The sequence below is a fragment of the Plodia interpunctella genome, chromosome 8 (genome assembly GCF_027563975.2).
Source record: "Plodia interpunctella isolate USDA-ARS_2022_Savannah chromosome 8, ilPloInte3.2, whole genome shotgun sequence".
NCBI lineage: Eukaryota > Metazoa > Arthropoda > Insecta > Lepidoptera > Pyralidae > Plodia > Plodia interpunctella.
The window spans coordinates 1,929,529-1,947,837 of NC_071301.1; the positions used below are offsets into that span (position 1 = coordinate 1,929,529).

General features: G+C 34.5%; 3 protein-coding genes across 4 annotated transcripts; 2 read left to right on the forward strand and 1 right to left on the reverse strand.

Moving 5' to 3' along the window:
- Nucleotides 1–1,074: 1,074 nt before the first annotated feature.
- LOC128671915 (protein FMC1 homolog) lies at nt 1,075–2,445 on the forward strand. Of its 2 annotated transcripts, none has more exons than XM_053748755.2 (2): nt 1,075–1,241; nt 1,323–2,139. In XM_053748755.2, exons 1-2 carry the CDS (start codon nt 1,102–1,104, stop codon nt 1,999–2,001), a joined length of 819 nt encoding a protein of 272 aa, XP_053604730.1. In that variant the 5' UTR covers nt 1,075–1,101; the 3' UTR covers nt 2,002–2,139. The 2 variants fall into 2 exon arrangements, with proteins under 2 accessions (XP_053604730.1, XP_053604731.1); XM_053748756.2 differs by having other exon boundaries at nt 1,078–1,241; nt 2,013–2,445.
- A 98-nt stretch (nt 2,446–2,543) lies between these two features.
- LOC128671914 (uncharacterized protein) lies at nt 2,544–10,314 on the reverse strand. Its single transcript, XM_053748754.1, has 9 exons — nt 10,163–10,314; nt 9,937–10,063; nt 8,170–8,270; nt 7,265–7,471; nt 6,007–6,177; nt 4,965–5,128; nt 4,254–4,398; nt 3,408–3,543; nt 2,544–2,991 (listed from the first exon to the last, which is right to left on the reverse strand). The coding sequence occupies exons 1-9, from the start codon at nt 10,193–10,195 to the stop codon at nt 2,813–2,815; spliced, it is 1,263 nt and encodes a 420-aa protein (XP_053604729.1). The 5' UTR covers nt 10,196–10,314; the 3' UTR covers nt 2,544–2,812.
- A 1,848-nt stretch (nt 10,315–12,162) lies between these two features.
- Nucleotides 12,163–17,279, forward strand: LOC128671968 (uncharacterized protein). Its single transcript, XM_053748825.2, has 5 exons — nt 12,163–12,759; nt 13,817–14,182; nt 14,560–14,730; nt 15,611–15,764; nt 16,166–17,279. Exons 1-4 carry the CDS (start codon nt 12,403–12,405, stop codon nt 15,740–15,742), a joined length of 1,026 nt encoding a protein of 341 aa, XP_053604800.1. The 5' UTR covers nt 12,163–12,402; the 3' UTR covers nt 15,743–15,764; nt 16,166–17,279.
- Nucleotides 17,280–18,309: the final 1,030 nt, after the last annotated feature.

An 18,309-nucleotide genomic window follows, 5' to 3' on the forward strand; every position in this document is an offset into this window, starting at 1 on the left:
TTTCGTCACAATGTGTGTCGCTTCGGCGTCATAAATTGACACCGAGTACCTACACTCTGTGCAGGCTGGACCCATAATTCAAGTCAACTAGGTACCTATAACTACAACGCTGAAAGATTATCGAATTGATGTTACGACATACAGTTTTTATTTATGAATTTAGGACAATAGAACAATACCTAGGTACCTAAAATTAGACAAACAATTCTTAAAAACATTCCAAACGGCACTGGTGACACCACACGTAAACAAATACTTGATATTTGTCAATTTCAAATAAAAATCATCCCAAACAAAATATATTTTGTGAACAAAAGACAGGGGCATCAAAATCCTAGGGTTTTTCTCTTTGACCTAAATTAATTTTGGCAAGAAGTCCTTATATACAAATAAATAGGAAAAATCCGAAAGATGTAAATAGGTAGTACTTATACCTATTATTACAAGAAAAAAAGTAAATTATACATAGAGAACCCTCAGAGCGAGTCCTTTTCTATTTGTTTCAGCATTTTTTTTCAGCAACAATAATTTTCTGTAACATCGAACAGGACTGCAGCTGCTGACCTGAAATATGGGCACAATGAATGACTAATTTTGTAACTAGGTAGGTAATGCGGCAGCGGCGGCATAGCATTGCAATAAATGTATTTCTCATTTCTGTGGTTTTTGTAATATGTAGGTACCTACCTACCTGATGCGGTTTATTGAAATATGCCAACTGTTTCGATCACACAAATGTTTAAATCAGAAACTGATTTGACGAAATATAAATGAAATAAACTGGAATAGGTAACACACAAAGGTAAATGTAATACAAAATATATCTAGTAGCGAGCAAACCGATTATATTGGCCCTGATCTGTAGAGAAATCAACGTATTTACAAAGTGGGCCACCATCAATAACCTGAATAGAATCCTTTATAGATATAGATATCCTCTGTCCTATGCTTTCCTTTGTAACCTACTCTACCGCTTTGGTAGTCCAGTAAACCGACAGGATTCTGTGAAGAGTGTTAGATACCTTATGCAAAACCGAATTAATAAAGTAATATAATGTCACTGTCATATGTGAACATGTGTCTGACAACAATAAAAATAAAATGTCAAAATCGTCTTTCGATATTGAAGGTTTTCAAATTGTAAAAAGTAAAAAATCTTCGAAAAAGCAAACCAGATTACCTAGAAGAGATATTAATTTTGTCAAACAAGAGTTAGAAGTGGACATTGATACAGTTATTACGTAAGTTTTCTTTTAGTCTGTTAAATTCAGTGTTTGTATTTTAAGGTTATACAGGTATTACAGTTTCATTGTGTTTTTCAGCCGAATACAGAGTGCTGTTGAGGATTTGAGAAATTCAGAATATCTAACTGAACTATCAAAATCTGTAAGTACAGTCATAAAGAACAGAAAAGTCGTAGAAATAGTTTGTTTTGGTTTAGGGCATTTTGCTGAATGCAATATCTCCCGCTACCAATTGGCGCTTCTGTTGTGCCTTAAAAAGGCGTGTGAGCCCCAGAAAGTCTTGGTACACGATCCAATATTTTATAGGGACGAATGTGACATCTTAAAACGTCTTCAGCTTGATGTGATAGATGAAAATAATGAAGGAAGTTATGTAATTTCTGATGAAGCAATTACAATCGCCTACTTCCCTCACTGTCCTAAACAATTGACAAATAATTTCCTTTGGAGCAACTGGAGTGCTAATCTTCAAAAATGTATTCTTATTTCAAACAGCTTTTCATCTTTATTTGACAATCAACCTAGTAGAATAATATTGGAGACAGTTCCGTACATATTCAAAATCCATACCTATACTTCAGAGATTGTATTACAAAACAGTTTTAAATATACTGACATTTTTAATGACACATCCATTCATCATTTTTCTGTTGAGAGAATAGATGAAACAGATTTTTGGAATAAAGGGGAGAAACCAAATTATGAAAATACAGAAGAATTTATAACATCTCATATGGTTGAAAAATTGAATATTTGATTTGTTTGAAGGTGTAAAATGGCTTCAATAACTTCAAAACCCACCCTGGTCACACTCAGGCAGTTGCTCTCTGAGATTCGGAAACAAAGCACTACAAAAAAGTTATCTGAAAACCAAATGGTGCGATACATTATGAGCCAATATCGTAAATACCAAGTCACAGACCAACATTTGTGTAAAGCCATTGATGAGATGCATTTTAAGGCAAAGACATATTGTGACTACTTGCAGTATTCTAGGAGATATATGGAAATCAATGTGGAATTTAAAGGAAGAGGTGAAAGAACTGTTGCCGAAACAGCAAAAATGGTTGGATTTAAATTGCCACATGACCCTAAGCCATAAAACTGTGGAAGTAGCTAAAAGGTTCTCTGTAAATAGTGTTAATTTTAATAACAATAGTATGAAACAAAGTAAAAGTTGCAAATAAATTATGCCAAAATACTTTTTAGTTTGATTTCTTCAATGTATTTGTAAGAATATACAAACTTTTAAGGATAAAATAGTTAAAATTCAAATAGAAGAAGTAAAAATAGCCAATCACATTTTAAAAAATTTATTATATAAACAGTAAAAAAAAAATGTAAATTGCAAGGGGTTTACATAAAAACATTATCAACATGTTTAAAAAAGTGGGAATATCATTCTTTACATTTTTGATTCACAATATCTCAATTTGGAATGGATAAATCACAATAATATTTACAAAATAGTCTACCAATCCCAATGTACTTAAATTGTACTTAATGGGGGAAAGGGAATTTGTTTCTTAACTAAATAATCTCTATTAAATTCGAATATAGATTTATGTTCATTGCTTGTACTCTCTCTCTATGAGCTTGGCTATTGTCTGCAGTTGCATATTGCTGGTGCCTTCATAGATGGTCCCGATCTTTGCGTCTCTGAAGAATTTCTCCTGTGGGAAGTCTCTCGTAAATCCTACTCCACCCATGAAGTCAATGCACTTGGATGTCAGGGTTTGGGCAATTTCTGAAATCAATTTTTTAAATATAAAATGTAGATAACGGAAACGCATTGTAAGTCAACGCAACGTAGCAATGGGACCTGGCTGTTATGTTTTTGAATTATGTCACCACTTGTATTTATCACCCTTTTAGTTGTGAATTGACGCAGAATAAAAAGGCCAAAAGCCTTATTTTTGTGGCAGACTAGGAACACTTATGAAGTCCAGTTACCCGTGTGTTTTACTAAAAATAAAATATCTCATCTGAACGTTTCTCCTATTTCTTCTTCAACTAAGGTCTGCGTTGAGCCTTATAGAAGGCCTATCCACGTGCTGTCTTTATTTTTTCGCCATTTTTTTTTGTTTCTCAGAACGTGTGGACGCAATGACGTGCCACGTGTTATATGTTTCATGGTAGATCCCCTGCAAAATGTAACCATACCCGAGGCGAAGTATTTGGCCATGGCGGCTTCCTTGACGAACTCGACGCCGTTCTCCTTGAGCCGCGCCGCGTTGTAGGCCAACAGCCGCGCCGCCTCCAGCTGGGTCTGCAAGTGCGCTATCTGGTAGCTGATGCCCTGGGGATTTACATTACAAAGCATCATTAATTTGCAATGTATCATGAGATTGTTATCTTCAACCTTCAACCTAATCGTGTGGTTCCGTCGTTGATTAGGACAACTCCATATTATCGAGGATGTCGAGGCGACTAAGGGACATATAGCCTGACTATTATGACGACCTCGGTGGCGCAGTGGTAAAGTGGTTACCTCTGAACCGAGAGGTCCCGGGTTCGATCCCTGGTCGGGTCGTGATGGAAAATGATCTTATCTTATATATGTAAATATTATAAAATATAGGATCGTTGAGTAAGTATCCCATAACACAAGTCTAGAACTTACTTTGGGGCTAGCTCAATTTGTGTGATTTGTCCTTATATATTTATTTATTTAATTTTTAATGTTTAATAAGATAGATATCTTCAATCTATTGACGTGGCGTGTGGTTCCGCCATTGAATAGGACAACTCCATTTTATCCCGTGGATGTCGAGTCCACTTGGCATGGTCTTCAGCATCTTTAATAGTCAGGTTGACATGCTCTTCCTTCATATTATGGTCACCAGTTAGGAGTTATGAATGCCCTTAGTAAATATGGCACAAATCTTTCTTAAAAATTAGACTTTCATATTTTCACGACAAATAAAATAGTATTTCTCAAAAAGATAAGAAAAGACTACTGGCCTTTATTCTTTAGCCCCTACATAAAACTTTATTGTAAGTGTTTACCTGGAAGCTGTAAATGCTTTTTCCGAACTGTTTCCTGTCAAGAGTGTAGGGAATTGTGGCGTCCATACAACCTTGACACAAACCGATCATTTGAGCTGCAATACCAATACGACCCTCGTTCAGGAAACCGGCTGCGTATTTGTATCTGAAATAACAAAAAAGTTTTTAGATCGATGTAGTCTTTGTTGTCTCATTTACAGAAGAAACATGAGTTATTACACCGGTTCAAACCGGATTATTGTGGGCATCAAAGATATAGTATAGATTGATGAACTATTTATTGAATAATACATAAACATAAGTTGCATTAAAAACCGGCACATTACGTAGGGAACAAATGCCTGAATATGCTGTTTCTGCCTGTCCTTGGCAGAAGTGTCAAACCCAAGAAGTGCTTGATATATCTTCAAGGATCATTATGCGTGCAAATGATCCGACATCTAGGGAAGCCGACGACCGTGCGAAGTGGACTGAAAGACCTATATGTGACGCCATTGAAACGGTATTATTTGTGGCGTCAAACAGGTCCTTCAATGTGCAGGTGACAGGGAACGACAGTAAGTGAGCCATAGTTTGGAGAGAGGCACCTCATTTGAAGACTAAGACATTTATCTGAGCTATAACCTCACGACATGTGTTCATTGCTTCGGCCAATTTGTGTATTAATCGACATGTTTGCTTTAGTTTAAATAGAGGAAAAACCTTTCTCACCCTTTCCCATATTCTCCCAGGATATTTCCCTCGGGAACCCTCACGTTATCGAAGTGCACCATGCAAGTCCCCGAAGCGCGTATTCCCAGTTTGTTCTCAGGCTTCGCGACTGACAGGCCTGGTGAGTCGCGCTCCACTATGAAGCATGTAATGCCTTTGTAGCCCTGGCAGGAGATAATAAGCTACTTTATATAATGAGAGTATAGAGAGTATACTTAATATAATGAGTCACATCACGCGACCACAGGATTTTTCAATTTATTAGCATGGAGTTTAGCGAAGATTGATCAATTTAAGTCTCAAACCAACAGTGGTTGTTAGCCACAGGGCTAAGACCATTCAACCAGGTTGAGTGGTCTGTGGTATAAGCTTTAATAGGTACCTATACCTACGGCTGGATAAAACTAACAAGTACTTAAGTACAAACAATTATAAATACTAATTACAAAAAAGAACTCAAAAACAATAGAAAGTGTGATTTCTGATGAAGCAGTTTTAGTGTATATATATATATATATATATATATATATATATATATATATATATATATATATATATATATATATATATATATATATATATATATATATACTTATAAGTTAGATATAACCATTGGAAATGTCAAGATAAAGGCAAACTTTCTGTGAACAGATTCTTGAAAACATTTACTTGAGAGTAAACTATTATTATTTATGAACATCTATGTAAATTATTGATACTTATAGTATTATGAAATGTTTGCATATTATTATCAAAATCATTACGCCATACAAACATGATTGTTTTTACTGATTTCACTAGGTCAACAAGTGATAAGTGCGCGTAATATATAATGAACCATGTTAAATCGGTATTTGGACTAAATTTCGAATCCATCAAACCTATCAATCAATGCTTATGATAAAACGGGTTGATATGGCACGATGCCTCACGGGCATTGTTTGGTGTTTCGGTAGTTTTAGTTTAGTTATTAATTACCCTTTATATTTTATTGTAAAATTAACTGTAATTAATTGACGTAGTATTACGTATAATACATTACCTGAGAAGGATCAGCATTAGCCATGACAAGGAAGACGCCAGCGATATCAGAGTTTGAGATCCACATTTTGGAGCCGTTGATGACGTAATGGTCGCCATCTTTCTTAGCCACAGTCTTGAGCGCGAACGCGTCTGACCCGGAAGTAGGTTCCGTGAGGCAGAAGCTGCCGGCCTGATGGTGAAAATGTATATTAGTTAAATATTTAGTCGTAAAATTGAACATCAGAAACGAAGTTTTTAATTTCATTGAAATATTTTCTTTATTTATCTTTCTTTAAGATACTGTTACTATAACGACGACCTCGGTGGCGCAGTGGTAAACTGCTTGCCTCTGAACCGAGAGGTCCCGGGTTCGATCCCCGGTCGGGTCATGATGGAAAATGATCTTTTTCTGATTGGTCCGGGTCTTGGATGTTTATCTATACTATATGTATTTGTTACAAAATATAGTATCGTTGAGTTAGTATCCCATAACACAAGTCTCGAACTTACTTTGGGGCTAGCTCAATCTGTGTGATTTGTCCTAATTTATTTATTTATTTATTTAAAGTGGCTCATAACTACTCATAAGACCCATAACATTGTAATCTACAATATATTCTTATCTTTATTCGGTTCTGGCTTACGTAATGAACATAAAACATTTTATCACATTGCCTATATGGTGGGGCAAATTAGCATGATTGTTAGAGTAAGGACCAAAGTATGAATTCTGCTTCTATATACTTCTCGATTTACAAATATTATCATGCTTCACATTTCTACGATAAGATAACCCATAAACTTGTTTATTTATTCATAAGGTCTCTCATATCTACCTTTGAAAAACACCTTAATATTTATATGGCGTTAGAAGTGTAATGAAAATCTGTATTATTTCGATCAACGTATTTCGACGCACGAAAGTCTTTACTTAATTAACTGTCTTCACCACCATTCAAAAGATTTGATCATTATAACTGGTCTTAGTTTATTTTCTTTCTCCGTCTAGTAGCTAATGAGGTGAGGCAAATGAACCTTTGATCCTAACTTTGAATTTACTTATCATATATTCTCTAGGTAGGCATAAAACTGACATTTGTCCAAAAATAGCAGCGTGTGCCAACGTGGCTACGGCTGGACCCACACTTGATATAACTTCGTCTAGTACCATTATGAGTTAACTAGCATATGGTGGATATCTACCAACGCAGCCATTGCCGAATCCACTCTTTATAGTTCTAGTACTAAAATCATGATGTTTTAAAAGAAATACTTACGTATTCCGTGCACAATTTGGTCAAATACTTCTTCTTCTGTTCCTCTGTCCCCAGTTTCATGAACAAGGAGTTGACCAGCGTATTGTGGATGTCCACCAACGCGGCCACTGCGGGATCCACTCTGGACAGTTCTTCGACTACCAACATCATTGTTAGGAAACCACAGCCGGAACCGCTGTATTCCTCTGGGGTTTCGATGCCCATAAGCTAAAGGGTGTGTTTTGATGATTTGTATATTTTTTATCTTGAATCCTTCATAAGTTTTAAATATATAAGTACCTACTCGATACTTGGTGGTGTTTTTCTGTTTTATAGTCAACCAGAAAATATTTACTTTTAAACTTTCGCGTTGCATAATTATGTATTAAATAACAGGTATTAAACACGCACATACCTTTTCTATTTCCCAGACGGACCTTGTTACAAAGGTCCGTTGTCACTGGGCGAGAAGATTCTCTAGGCGAGATGACTCGCTGAGTCAGTCGCCCATTGACCACGGATCATTGTAACAAGGTCCGAAACGTCTGGGAAATAGAAAAAGTATGTGCACGTTTCATACCTGTTATTTAGTACAGAAAATATTTTATTCAACTTTAACTACTTTACCTACTTAGATGATTTTATTTTCACATTTATACACAATCCATATTGTGAACCTATATATTTGTGACCATTCACAAAGTGGTCGCAAATACAGGTTTGTTCAGGTTGAATTTTAAAGCAAGTATATTCTAGTTAGTCTTCTAGACATTATGGCTTCAGTGACAGTGCCTAGCACAATATAGTGGTACGTATATTATGTTAAATTAAAGTTATTTACAGACTGTTACATATTTCATTTCTAATTGAAATATATAAAATCAAGACGTTGTTTTTCTTATTATGAATTATGCAAAGATACGTACGCCATTATCAAACAGCATTTGTCTGACTCCCTCGTCAATTTTGTGTTCGTCTTCCATCTTCTTCACCAGAGGTGCTATTTGTTCGCTGGCTAGTTTCCTAACTGGAAAGGAAATTAAATCATGTATACTATACCCTCATTATTAACTACTACACATTTGATCAATAGGTATTTTCGATTTTCAACACTTACACACTATATTTTATTTGGCATTTTCATTTGGCTAGGGGGCATATAACAATGCCCGTAGCACTTATCTTTTTGGGCGTTTATCGGTGACATTAAAATTTAAATATTATCACATTTGATCAATAGGTATTTTCGATTTTCAACACATACATTACAGTTACGCACTATATTTTATTTGGCATTTTCATTTGACTAGGGGGCATATAACAATGCCCCCTAGCACTTATCTTTTTGGGCGTTTATCAGTGACATTCAAATTTAAATATTATCACATTATTACGTTTCTGTTGCCGAGAGATATTATTTTCATTGCCCTGTATCTTATCTTGATGTTTGACAAAGATGTTTTTTATGTGAATCTACAAAGAAACAATAAAATTTTCATAAAAGTTACCTAAAGACCTACCACAGAACATACAAACACGCAGAAAGTTACTAAATATACATGCTGTCTCTTTTTCCCATATCGTGTACGCATCGTGTAAAAAAGAGAGAACGCCGGAACGTAATTAACGTGCTACGTGTTGTATGTTTCATCGTAGCCCCACAGGATAAATTTTTCATCTAAGCTAATGCTGTGATTAGATGTGGCTTAGATGTATGTAAACATACATATCAAATAGGTACACCTACCGTAATACAGTTTCAGGCTATGTAAGCTTAAGTAAGTGTTACTTATAACTAAAATAGGATCATCATTCCATATCCTCCGGTGGATATACTCATAGGCTTTGTAGCAGATAGGCAGCAAATAGTATTCTCAAGGTCAACCTTTGACATCAGCCAGGCGGTTGTAAAATTATAGCAGAATCTTCAAAATTATTAATACTGTTAATGCTATTTATCTATAAGTTATCAATTTAGGGTGTGTGAACATACCAAATACAGATAACTGCATATTAATATCAAATTTTGTAAATTAATTCTTTCCGTAGTCTGTGATAAACAGACATAGGTATTTGTAGATATGTAGCACAGAATATATAGTGTAGATATTTTAATAAATATTTGTGTGTTAAAAAACGTTAACTACTATTTGGATTTAAATATAAAAACTGTCTGATTGCTGCAATATACTTATATCCAAAACAATTTCAATCCATTTAGGATTCAAAAATACGATGCCGCAGCAGATAAGTAGGCGGCATATTTCACGAATTTACAAAACTTTTTGTGCTGTGGGTAATCAAGGAGAATCAATTTGTCTTACTAACAACAGCTTACTATAATATTGTTGAATAACCGACCTATTAAGTGTAAACAACTTCACTCAGTCGAAAAACAAAGCGGAGTTTTTCTTATGTAAATATGGTAACAGATAAATGGTTAAGTTTGATTTTTATTAACGTTAGATAGCTACGTGAGATATTTATGGAGTTTTTAAATAGTGTACCTACTCTATTTTTATTTGTAAAAATTCTGATGTTTAGTTAGATTTTAATATTTTTAATAGGACACAGAATCTAGCAAGTACAAAATTCGATTTAATTTTAAAGTTGAACCAATGTTCTTCTTGATAAACGGATGATACGTGGCAATAAAATGGAGATTGATTAAATGGTGACAATCAAAATCTTACTTGTCTCTCTCATAGCTAATTCATCATCGGTCAACATGGTCAAAGGTCGAGGAGCATTTTCTGAACTGTAGTTTTTAATCTGTGCTTTTGAACCAGCTGCTACTTGAGCGCGCCATTGCTCCAAGATCTGGAATGCAAAATCGCGAAGTTTTTCAAATATAGATCGTGCTCTTTTAACAGATCTTATTTTTAAAAATATTTCTTTACTGATACACTGATCACACACCTTGCTGCCAACGATACGACGTAATGGGAACATTGTTATTTAATTTTTTAAATTCTATTTGTATGGCCGCGTGTGGACGTGCGTGCGCCGGCGCTTTGCCGTCCGGAATATAGACTGGTTTGACGGTATAATATGTATGTAGGTATACGAATGCCGGTATTATGCCTTTGTGCCTATTATCTCACTCGCACTTGATAACGAGTTTCGACCAATTGCTGATGAAGGATACGACAATTTCATGATTTGTAAAATACTAGCTATTTCCCGCGACTTCGCTCGCGTGAATTTACCACGGGAACATTTATTTCGGGATGAAAGTTACCCTACCCTATCTACCTATGTCCTTCTCCGAACTTCAGGTTGAACAGATAAAGCGTGAAGAGGCAAACTTACTTTCGCATTTATTATTACTTAGGATTAGCTCGTTGTGTGATTCTATTGTCTGGCCGGAGGGCCGGAGACAATATTCCAAAAGACAGAGCTGAACTATAATATTTTAATAATTAGACTGCTTCAAAGCATAAGTACAATAAAATTAAATGGTAATGCCATAGTCGAGGATACAATGCAAGTACTTACTTATCTTGACGTATCAAGTTAAACAATCCACAATGTGTAGATAATATTGTATAATTGTGTTACCTTACCAAACGGTAATTTAAATATGTAGGGGATTTTACTTTTAATCCTATATTATAGGTACATAGTCCTACTAATATTATAAATATGCGAAAGTTTGTGAAGATTTATGTCAATCCGATTATTACGGAATTTGATGCACGGGTAGAATATAACCTAGAATAAATACGTAGGTTAGTTTTTAAACCAAAATTCTTTTCTTTTCTTTTTCACGTAAAATCTACTGGACGAATTGTTATGAAATTTAGTAAGCGGGTAGAATATAACTTGGTATAACACATAGGGAACTTTTTATCCACGGGAGCAAAGCCCTGGAGCGGGGCTAGTATGTAATATATAACAAGTTCACTAGATCATTTTTAATAAATTCCATTTTTATCTCTACGCAACATAGGATAGAATATTTACTTATAGTAATATTATTACCTTCCACAGACGGTTGAATTTCAATTTCCCGCCTCATTCAATGACAATCACACCAACCTCTAAAAAATAACGATCAAACTGTATGCATAAAATAAAAAATCAACAACGGATTTATTGCATTTCATTATTTTACATTAACATTTGTATTGAAATTCACAGATAATAAGAACATGTTCTTATCTGAGATGAAATTATTAATTAATATACTACTTTATTCACGCTTTATTGCATCGTGAGCGCGTAGCTTTAGATTTTTTTTTCCTATGTAATATGTCTATCATGTAAAACGGAACGCTTTTTGACATCTTTCCGGATGTTTCTCTTTAGTTGGTACTCGTACATTCTAGAACTTACAGGAACTATGAGTGTTGCCTGACATAGGCAGTGATACCAAAATATCGGGACGTTTGTATAATGCAAGGAGTGTATTTCATTACATAATAATGAAATTATATATTATGTAAAAAAAAAAACTGAAAATGTGGGAATTTAGAAATAAAGAGTCGATTTTGCGTGAAAGAGTAACGAACATACATCCTCTCAAAATAGTATTATAATAATAGTAGGATTTTCTTTTACAGGGTACTTACATTATCTCTTACTAACTCTTATTGATGACGAACGTAAATACAAAAGTTTAAATGAGTTTTGTTCTGCGTTTTCTTAAAGATTCGCTCATCATCATCATTCGTTAGAAATACACGAGAAAAAACAGAACAGTGTTCTTTTGTCCCTCATTCATGTGTCCTATTTTACAATGCCTAGTTTGCTGCTTTTAATATGAGATGAACCAGGAAGCTGTATGTAAATGTTCTATCTTATTTGGGTACTTCGTTTTTCTTTTGTAATGTAGACAGGAAATATGTACAAAATTGGGTTCATGATACCTATCTTCAAATGGCAATACTAAATCACATATGAATTCACTCAATTGTCAGTGTCAAGTTGTCAATGTGTCGTGCTTGGTGAAAAGCGATTTTTCTCGAAACGTGTGAAGATTCGGAGTCTTTTGAATGAAATCTTAGCGATTTACCGAGTTTTCTGACTACGAGAAACTGTGTTCAACTGTGTTGGGAGATACTAACGTGGTATACATCAAATATTTCGTACAAAACCTTGAATAGAAATAACATTGTAAGATCGAAAGTCCTTGGGTCCAGAAAATCGAGTGAAATATGGCTAAATGGGGAGAAGGCGACCCTCGTTGGATAGTGGAGGAGCGACCGGACGCAACGAATGTGAACAACTGGCATTGGACGGAGAAAAACGCAGGACCATGGTCGAAAGAACGCCTAAAAGAACTGCTCACTAATTTTAAAATAGCCCAAAATGGTGTTAGTTGTAAATTGACTGAGGTTGAGAAGATAGATGGAGAGGCGACAGCGAATAATAGGAAAGGAAAGTTAATATTCTTCTATGAATGGGACATCAAGCTGAAGTGGGAGGGGCAGCTGTCCGGTGGCAAGGATACAGTGAAAGGAGAGATTCAGATACCGAATTTGTCTGAAGAGAATGACGTTAGTGAAGTGGATGTAAGTACTAACATTGTAAATACCACAAGATGTCTTTCTGTCTGTTTTGGTAAAACTTGGAATAGATACAGTCATAGTCTAGGTTAAGCAGGCTACCGCATGTAAAATTATTCATTGCCACCAGGCTTCAATGCAGAATAAATTTGATTTTGATGTGGCATGTGTTTGAAATAGTTACTAAGTGCTGATTTAATATGATAGCAATTCATGGCAGTGAGATGGTGTTCAATCTTCAATCTTTTTTTTTCTTCTAAGTTTTTGACAAGGCTTCTGTGCACTTTGTGTGACTATGTCAGCTTCATGGGGGTCTCTAATATAAACTTATCTAGCTTTCATAATGCTTGTCCACAAGATATAAATGTATTTAGCCACCTGTGATAATGGACTGCTCAACACTATGTTCAGCAATCCATTACACACAAGCACTTTGACTAAAAATCTATCGCGTAGGGCAGAATATTGACCACATTCCAGCAAGACATGTATAAAGTCTTCCTCCTTGTTATATGTTACCTCCTTGTTGTTGTTGAGATGGTGTTCAATCTTTAACCTTCAATCTTTCTTTGTCTAATTATCAGTGATTGATTGATGAAATTGCCACCGTTTGTCAATTAAAATTTTGTAGTTGTTGTCAAAAAGTATTAGCTGATAGAGAAATGTCAAATTTCTCAATTGGACATGTTATGTGACATAATAACATTTTTTGTATGACAAAAATATTTTTTGGCAAAATTTGTGGCCTTTTAAAATCTGCCGCCCTAGGCTCCAGTCTACTCAACCTACTGATTGCTTAGTCCAGCTTTATAACATGCATTACTTTTCAATGAAAAGTTCTAAGTAAGTTCTATAAGTAATGATTTATGTATCTAAGTATGAACTTTAATAACTTTGACTGGGGCCCATCTTAACAGCAACCCAATAGACTTAAAAATTATGTTGCTAAATCTTGAAAATAATTCTTTTTTTTTTTATATGAGGCTGCTAATTTGGGTGAACCTTTCTTTTTGAATTTGAAGAAAAAAAAATTTTTTTTTTCACTATAAATTATAATTTTCAGATGACAGTAACAATCAAAGGCAGTGGGGAAGAGGCCCAACGAGTCAAGGCTTTCATGCACAATGTGGGGAAAGATGAGATACGGAAGCAATTGAAGGAGTACATCCGTAGCCTCAAAGAGGAATTCTCGAAAGGCCTCATCCTACCGAAAAAAGGAGAAGCCCCTGTAAAACCCGACAATGTTTCCATGATCACCAGCGGTTTTAATAAGAAAATCAATATGGAACCTGTGATCTCACCGAAGAATCAACAGATTGGTTGCAAATTAGATACAAAAACAATTGAATTGTCAGAGAAGTTTCAGTGTAGAGCGGAGGAGTTCTACAATGCTATGACTCGAATAGAAATGGTTACAGCTTTTACACAAGTAAGTATTATTAATGTAACTAATTGTATTTGTTTTCTCCATCATGTGGATAAAAAAAATAAATAAACTGAAATAGAACTAATATAAAAAAATATAAACTGAAATAGCAGTGAAGTCACTGCTACATAATTTTTCAGATTAATTGATTTTTGGAATAATAACATTGTAATACTAAATATTTTTTTATGGTTATATGTATAAACATTGCCAGCTTTAACAATTAATTTAGTGATGAACAATTATTTATTTTTATAATTAATTACCCAACTATATTTACTATAATTTAATTTATTCCCAATTACTAAATAAATTAATTAATTTAGTAATTGGGAATAGTATTCATTACAAATCTAAACAATTTATAATCAAATTTTCAGGGACATGTAAAAATGGATGTAGAGAAGGGTGGTAAATTCGCTCTATTTGGTGGGAATGTGACAGGAGAGTTCCGTGAGCTGCAGCCCAACAAGAAGATCGTGCAGTACTGGAGACTGAAGCAGTGGCCCGACCAGCACTTCTCTGAAGTTACATTTAATATTGACGAAAAGGTAAATATCATGTATTCTTGTATCTTAGGACACAGCTAGTAGCCATATTAAACTGTCCACTTATTTATTCAACCAATCGATTGTCGCGCGGCCCGATCAAACGCGATCCTATTGGTGTTCAATTGTTTTTGTTATCTCCAGGATCGAAGAGTTATGTGCTGTCCGCCCCAGATTCGCTGGGGTGAAAAAATAATGAAATGAATGAAAAACCTTCCTAAGGAAACACACTATCGAAGGATTTATTAAACGTGTGAATTAGACCTCATGGGCCCAACTATAAAGTATAGTTGGACCACTAACCCAACTGAAGGCCCATAATCCAATTGATTAAATAAAATAGTTGAACAATTAAAACTGCCCCGTGCTAGTTTTTGACATTTTCCAATTGATTAAATAAAATAGTTGAACAATTAAAACTGCCCCGTGCTAGTTTTTGACATTTTCCAATTGATTAAATAAAATAGTTGAACAATTAAAACTGCCCCGTGCTAGTTTTTGACATTTTCCAATTGATTAAATAAAATAGTTGAACAATTAAAACTGCCCCGTGCTAGTTTTTGACATTTTCCAATTGATTAAATAAAATAGTTGAACAATTAAAACTGCCCCGTGCTAGTTTTTGACATTTTCCAATTGATTAAATAAAATAGTTGAACAATTAAAACTGCCCCGTGCTAGTTTTTGACATTTTTATGATTACCATCAGCTACTATTGATGTAAAAATATCTAGTTGAGACTGGTCGAAAGTTGCGGCTGAATTATTGGCCGAAACTAGATTTTGAGGTCGACATGCAAACCGAATGCTCGATCGGACACTAACAAAAGGCTACTCACTAAACATGCGTTCCCTTGGTTTACCAATAAAATTTTGTTCTTCAGGATGATCATACACTAGTGACTCTGAAGCAAGTGCTAGTCCCCGCATCGGAGGTGGAGCAGACGCGCGACAACTGGCGGCGATACTACTTCGACAGCATCAAGCGGGCTTTCGGCTTTGGGGCGTTCCTGTGATGACCCGGATTATAAAAATTAGGTTGGGAAAAAAAATCAAGTACTCATTTGCAAGTTACGTAATGCATTTCAATGTATGCCCGATACATTTGCAACAGAAATTATGAAACTTTTGTTCTTTTTCATATGAAATGTTTGAATATCGTAGAACACATATACCGCACCGCTCACACGACGCAAAATGACAAGGACAAAAAAATTGTAGACTGCCCGCTGTCAGCTCTTGTCAATGCAAAGTTTTAAAGGGACGTTTTAAAGCCGACTATTCAAAGAACGTCATTTTGCCTCGTGGGTGCCGTGCGGTAAAACCTGTGCCGTGTGCTGTGGCTTTTATACTTACGAAAAAAGTTAAATATTTCTGTATAAAGTTTTACAAAAGTTATAATTATTTACTATTTCTTTAAGTTTATTTTTTCTTTCCAGGTTCAATTGTACCATTAACAATGATTCTTCAGAAGAATTGTCCGCTTCCAGTTCGAAGCATCAGCAGGTTTTTATAATTTATAATGCAACTGTGATTTATACTGCTAATCGATCAATATCGTCTGTACTAAATAGATTTGTATTGATTCCATACCTGAAATCATGCGGCCTTAATAATAATAGTGATTTATTTCAACTGCTTTGTCCTACCGGTTAGACTATGGTTCAACTACTTAGTGTAGTGGTCCAACTATTTTTATGGTTGTACTATGTGTAACTATAAAAATAGTTGGACTACAAGCCTATAGTAAAACTAATTTTAGTAGGACCATCATGTACTATACTTTTCCTGTTGAAATAGTTTTATTGATGATGAATTAAAATATCTACTTAAATGCATATATTTTTTTAGATGCGCTGGTTGCTTTATAATGGAATAACATTCACTCACTGCCAGCCATACTAATATTATAAATGCGAAAGTCTGTTCCGCTTTCACGGCTAAACCGCTGTACCGATTTTGATGAAATTAGTGGTATGCATGTAGTTAAAACATAGGCTACATTTATTAAAAGATCAACCGCGAAATGAATAGTCATTTACGGGGGTCATATACGGGGGGTGTAAATTTGTATGAAATTCTTGTCTGTTCCGCTTTCTCAAAGCGAATAACTGTCATATACCGAACAAATGATAATATATACGAATATGTCAAGAAAGTGCAGAAATTAAATGTATGTTCTGTCTACTGTTGGCTGACCACACTGGGTGTTCATCAAACAATCTTGACCATTCTATTTGGTATTACAATGGCAAAGAAAAGTCATTCGTCGAAAAACTATTTTCTTCATTTTTTTGACACGTTGTATGTATTAATCGGTTCTTATACATATTTACAACCCAGATTATTATCTACTTAAATATGTAATATTAAAGTTAATAAAGAATATTTTACAAATATTTACAAAATTTATATGAATCCATTTGGTACAGACTCCCACATATGAAATGATCTTCGATTGCTAAACACTTTTAGTTTTGCTGTAATGTAAGTAGTTCATGTATGTGTAACATTTTTAATTTATGGAGTTTTCCAATAAATTATGTTAGATTATGGCAGCTGTTTTATTTTTGATGTAAGTACCTAGTAATATAAACAATATTACGATGTCTTAATATACTTTTACAGTTATCCATACAAATTATAAACGAAAATGTTTTTTTTTGTTTGCAACGAATGAACTTCAAATCGATTTTGATGATATTTGGCATAGAGATATACGAAACCTTCAGGAGTAACATAGGCTATTTACCTTTTTAATTATTATTTTCCCTAGCGAAGTCGGGATAGTGTAAAATAAAATAGAATTTGAAATTACTTTCGTTTGTATTATATTAGTTATGATTTTATTTTCGATGTAATTCAACAATAATCGTACTGTGTTGGTTACACTTTAGGACTCAAAAGAAATAAGGAGTGTAGATAGTAGATGCTATTAGGATTGTTTTTATATATATATATATATTTTTTATATATAACATAATTAGTATTTACCAAAACGTTTTTGATATAGGCAGTTATTCAGACAATGAAGTTGTAAGGGTGTTGAGAAAAGACGGACTAGAGTCCGCCACGAAAAATTTCCCGTAAGACAACAACAACGGTGCCGATTTGTTATTGATAGTACATGCATTCCGCCAGTGATCTATCGTGGCTTCTCTCTTATTGAAAAAGTCCCTTGGCTTATTATTCGTAGGTTTCTTTAAAAGCATATTTTCCAAAATTCTCTACCACTTAAAACACAACTTTTACATTTCGACATACAGGGTGATTTCTTATAAATTGGCACCATTGGCATTATGTTATCTACATGCTCAGTCGTTGGTACTGAACAAATTTTCGTATGGAAGCACCTTGAAATCGCGTACATTTTCCACAATTTAGGTATTTCATGTTGTATAGAACAACAGATTTTGTTTTCGCGATTTCGGAGTAACTTCCATACTAAAAGTTGTTCAGGATCGTGGACTGAGCATGTAGACAAAATATTGCCAATGTATAAATAGTCACCCTGTATAGTTGGTGAAATTTTTGAAAAATATGTTATAGGAATCTAGGTTAATCCTTATCCAAATAACATGTT

Coding starts and splice junctions, on each gene's coding strand:
- LOC128671915 (XM_053748755.2), top strand. CDS start 1,102: ATGTCAAAATCGTCTTTCGATATTGAAGGTTTTCAAATTGTAAAAAGT. Junction 1,242..1,322: donor GACATTGATACAGTTATTAC/GTAAGTTTTCTT, acceptor TGTGTTTTTCAG/CCGAATACAGAGTGCTGTTG.
- LOC128671914 (XM_053748754.1), bottom strand. CDS start 10,195: ATGTTCCCATTACGTCGTATCGTTGGCAGCAAG. Junction 3,544..4,253: donor AAAGCATTTACAGCTTCCAG/GTAAACACTTAC, acceptor GTAAATCCCCAG/GGCATCAGCTACCAGATAGC. Junction 2,992..3,407: donor GGCCAAATACTTCGCCTCGG/GTATGGTTACAT, acceptor AATTGATTTCAG/AAATTGCCCAAACCCTGACA.
- LOC128671968 (XM_053748825.2), top strand. CDS start 12,403: ATGGCTAAATGGGGAGAAGGCGACCCTCGTTGGATAGTGGAGGAGCGA. Junction 12,760..13,816: donor ATGACGTTAGTGAAGTGGAT/GTAAGTACTAAC, acceptor TATAATTTTCAG/ATGACAGTAACAATCAAAGG. Junction 14,183..14,559: donor TGGTTACAGCTTTTACACAA/GTAAGTATTATT, acceptor TCAAATTTTCAG/GGACATGTAAAAATGGATGT.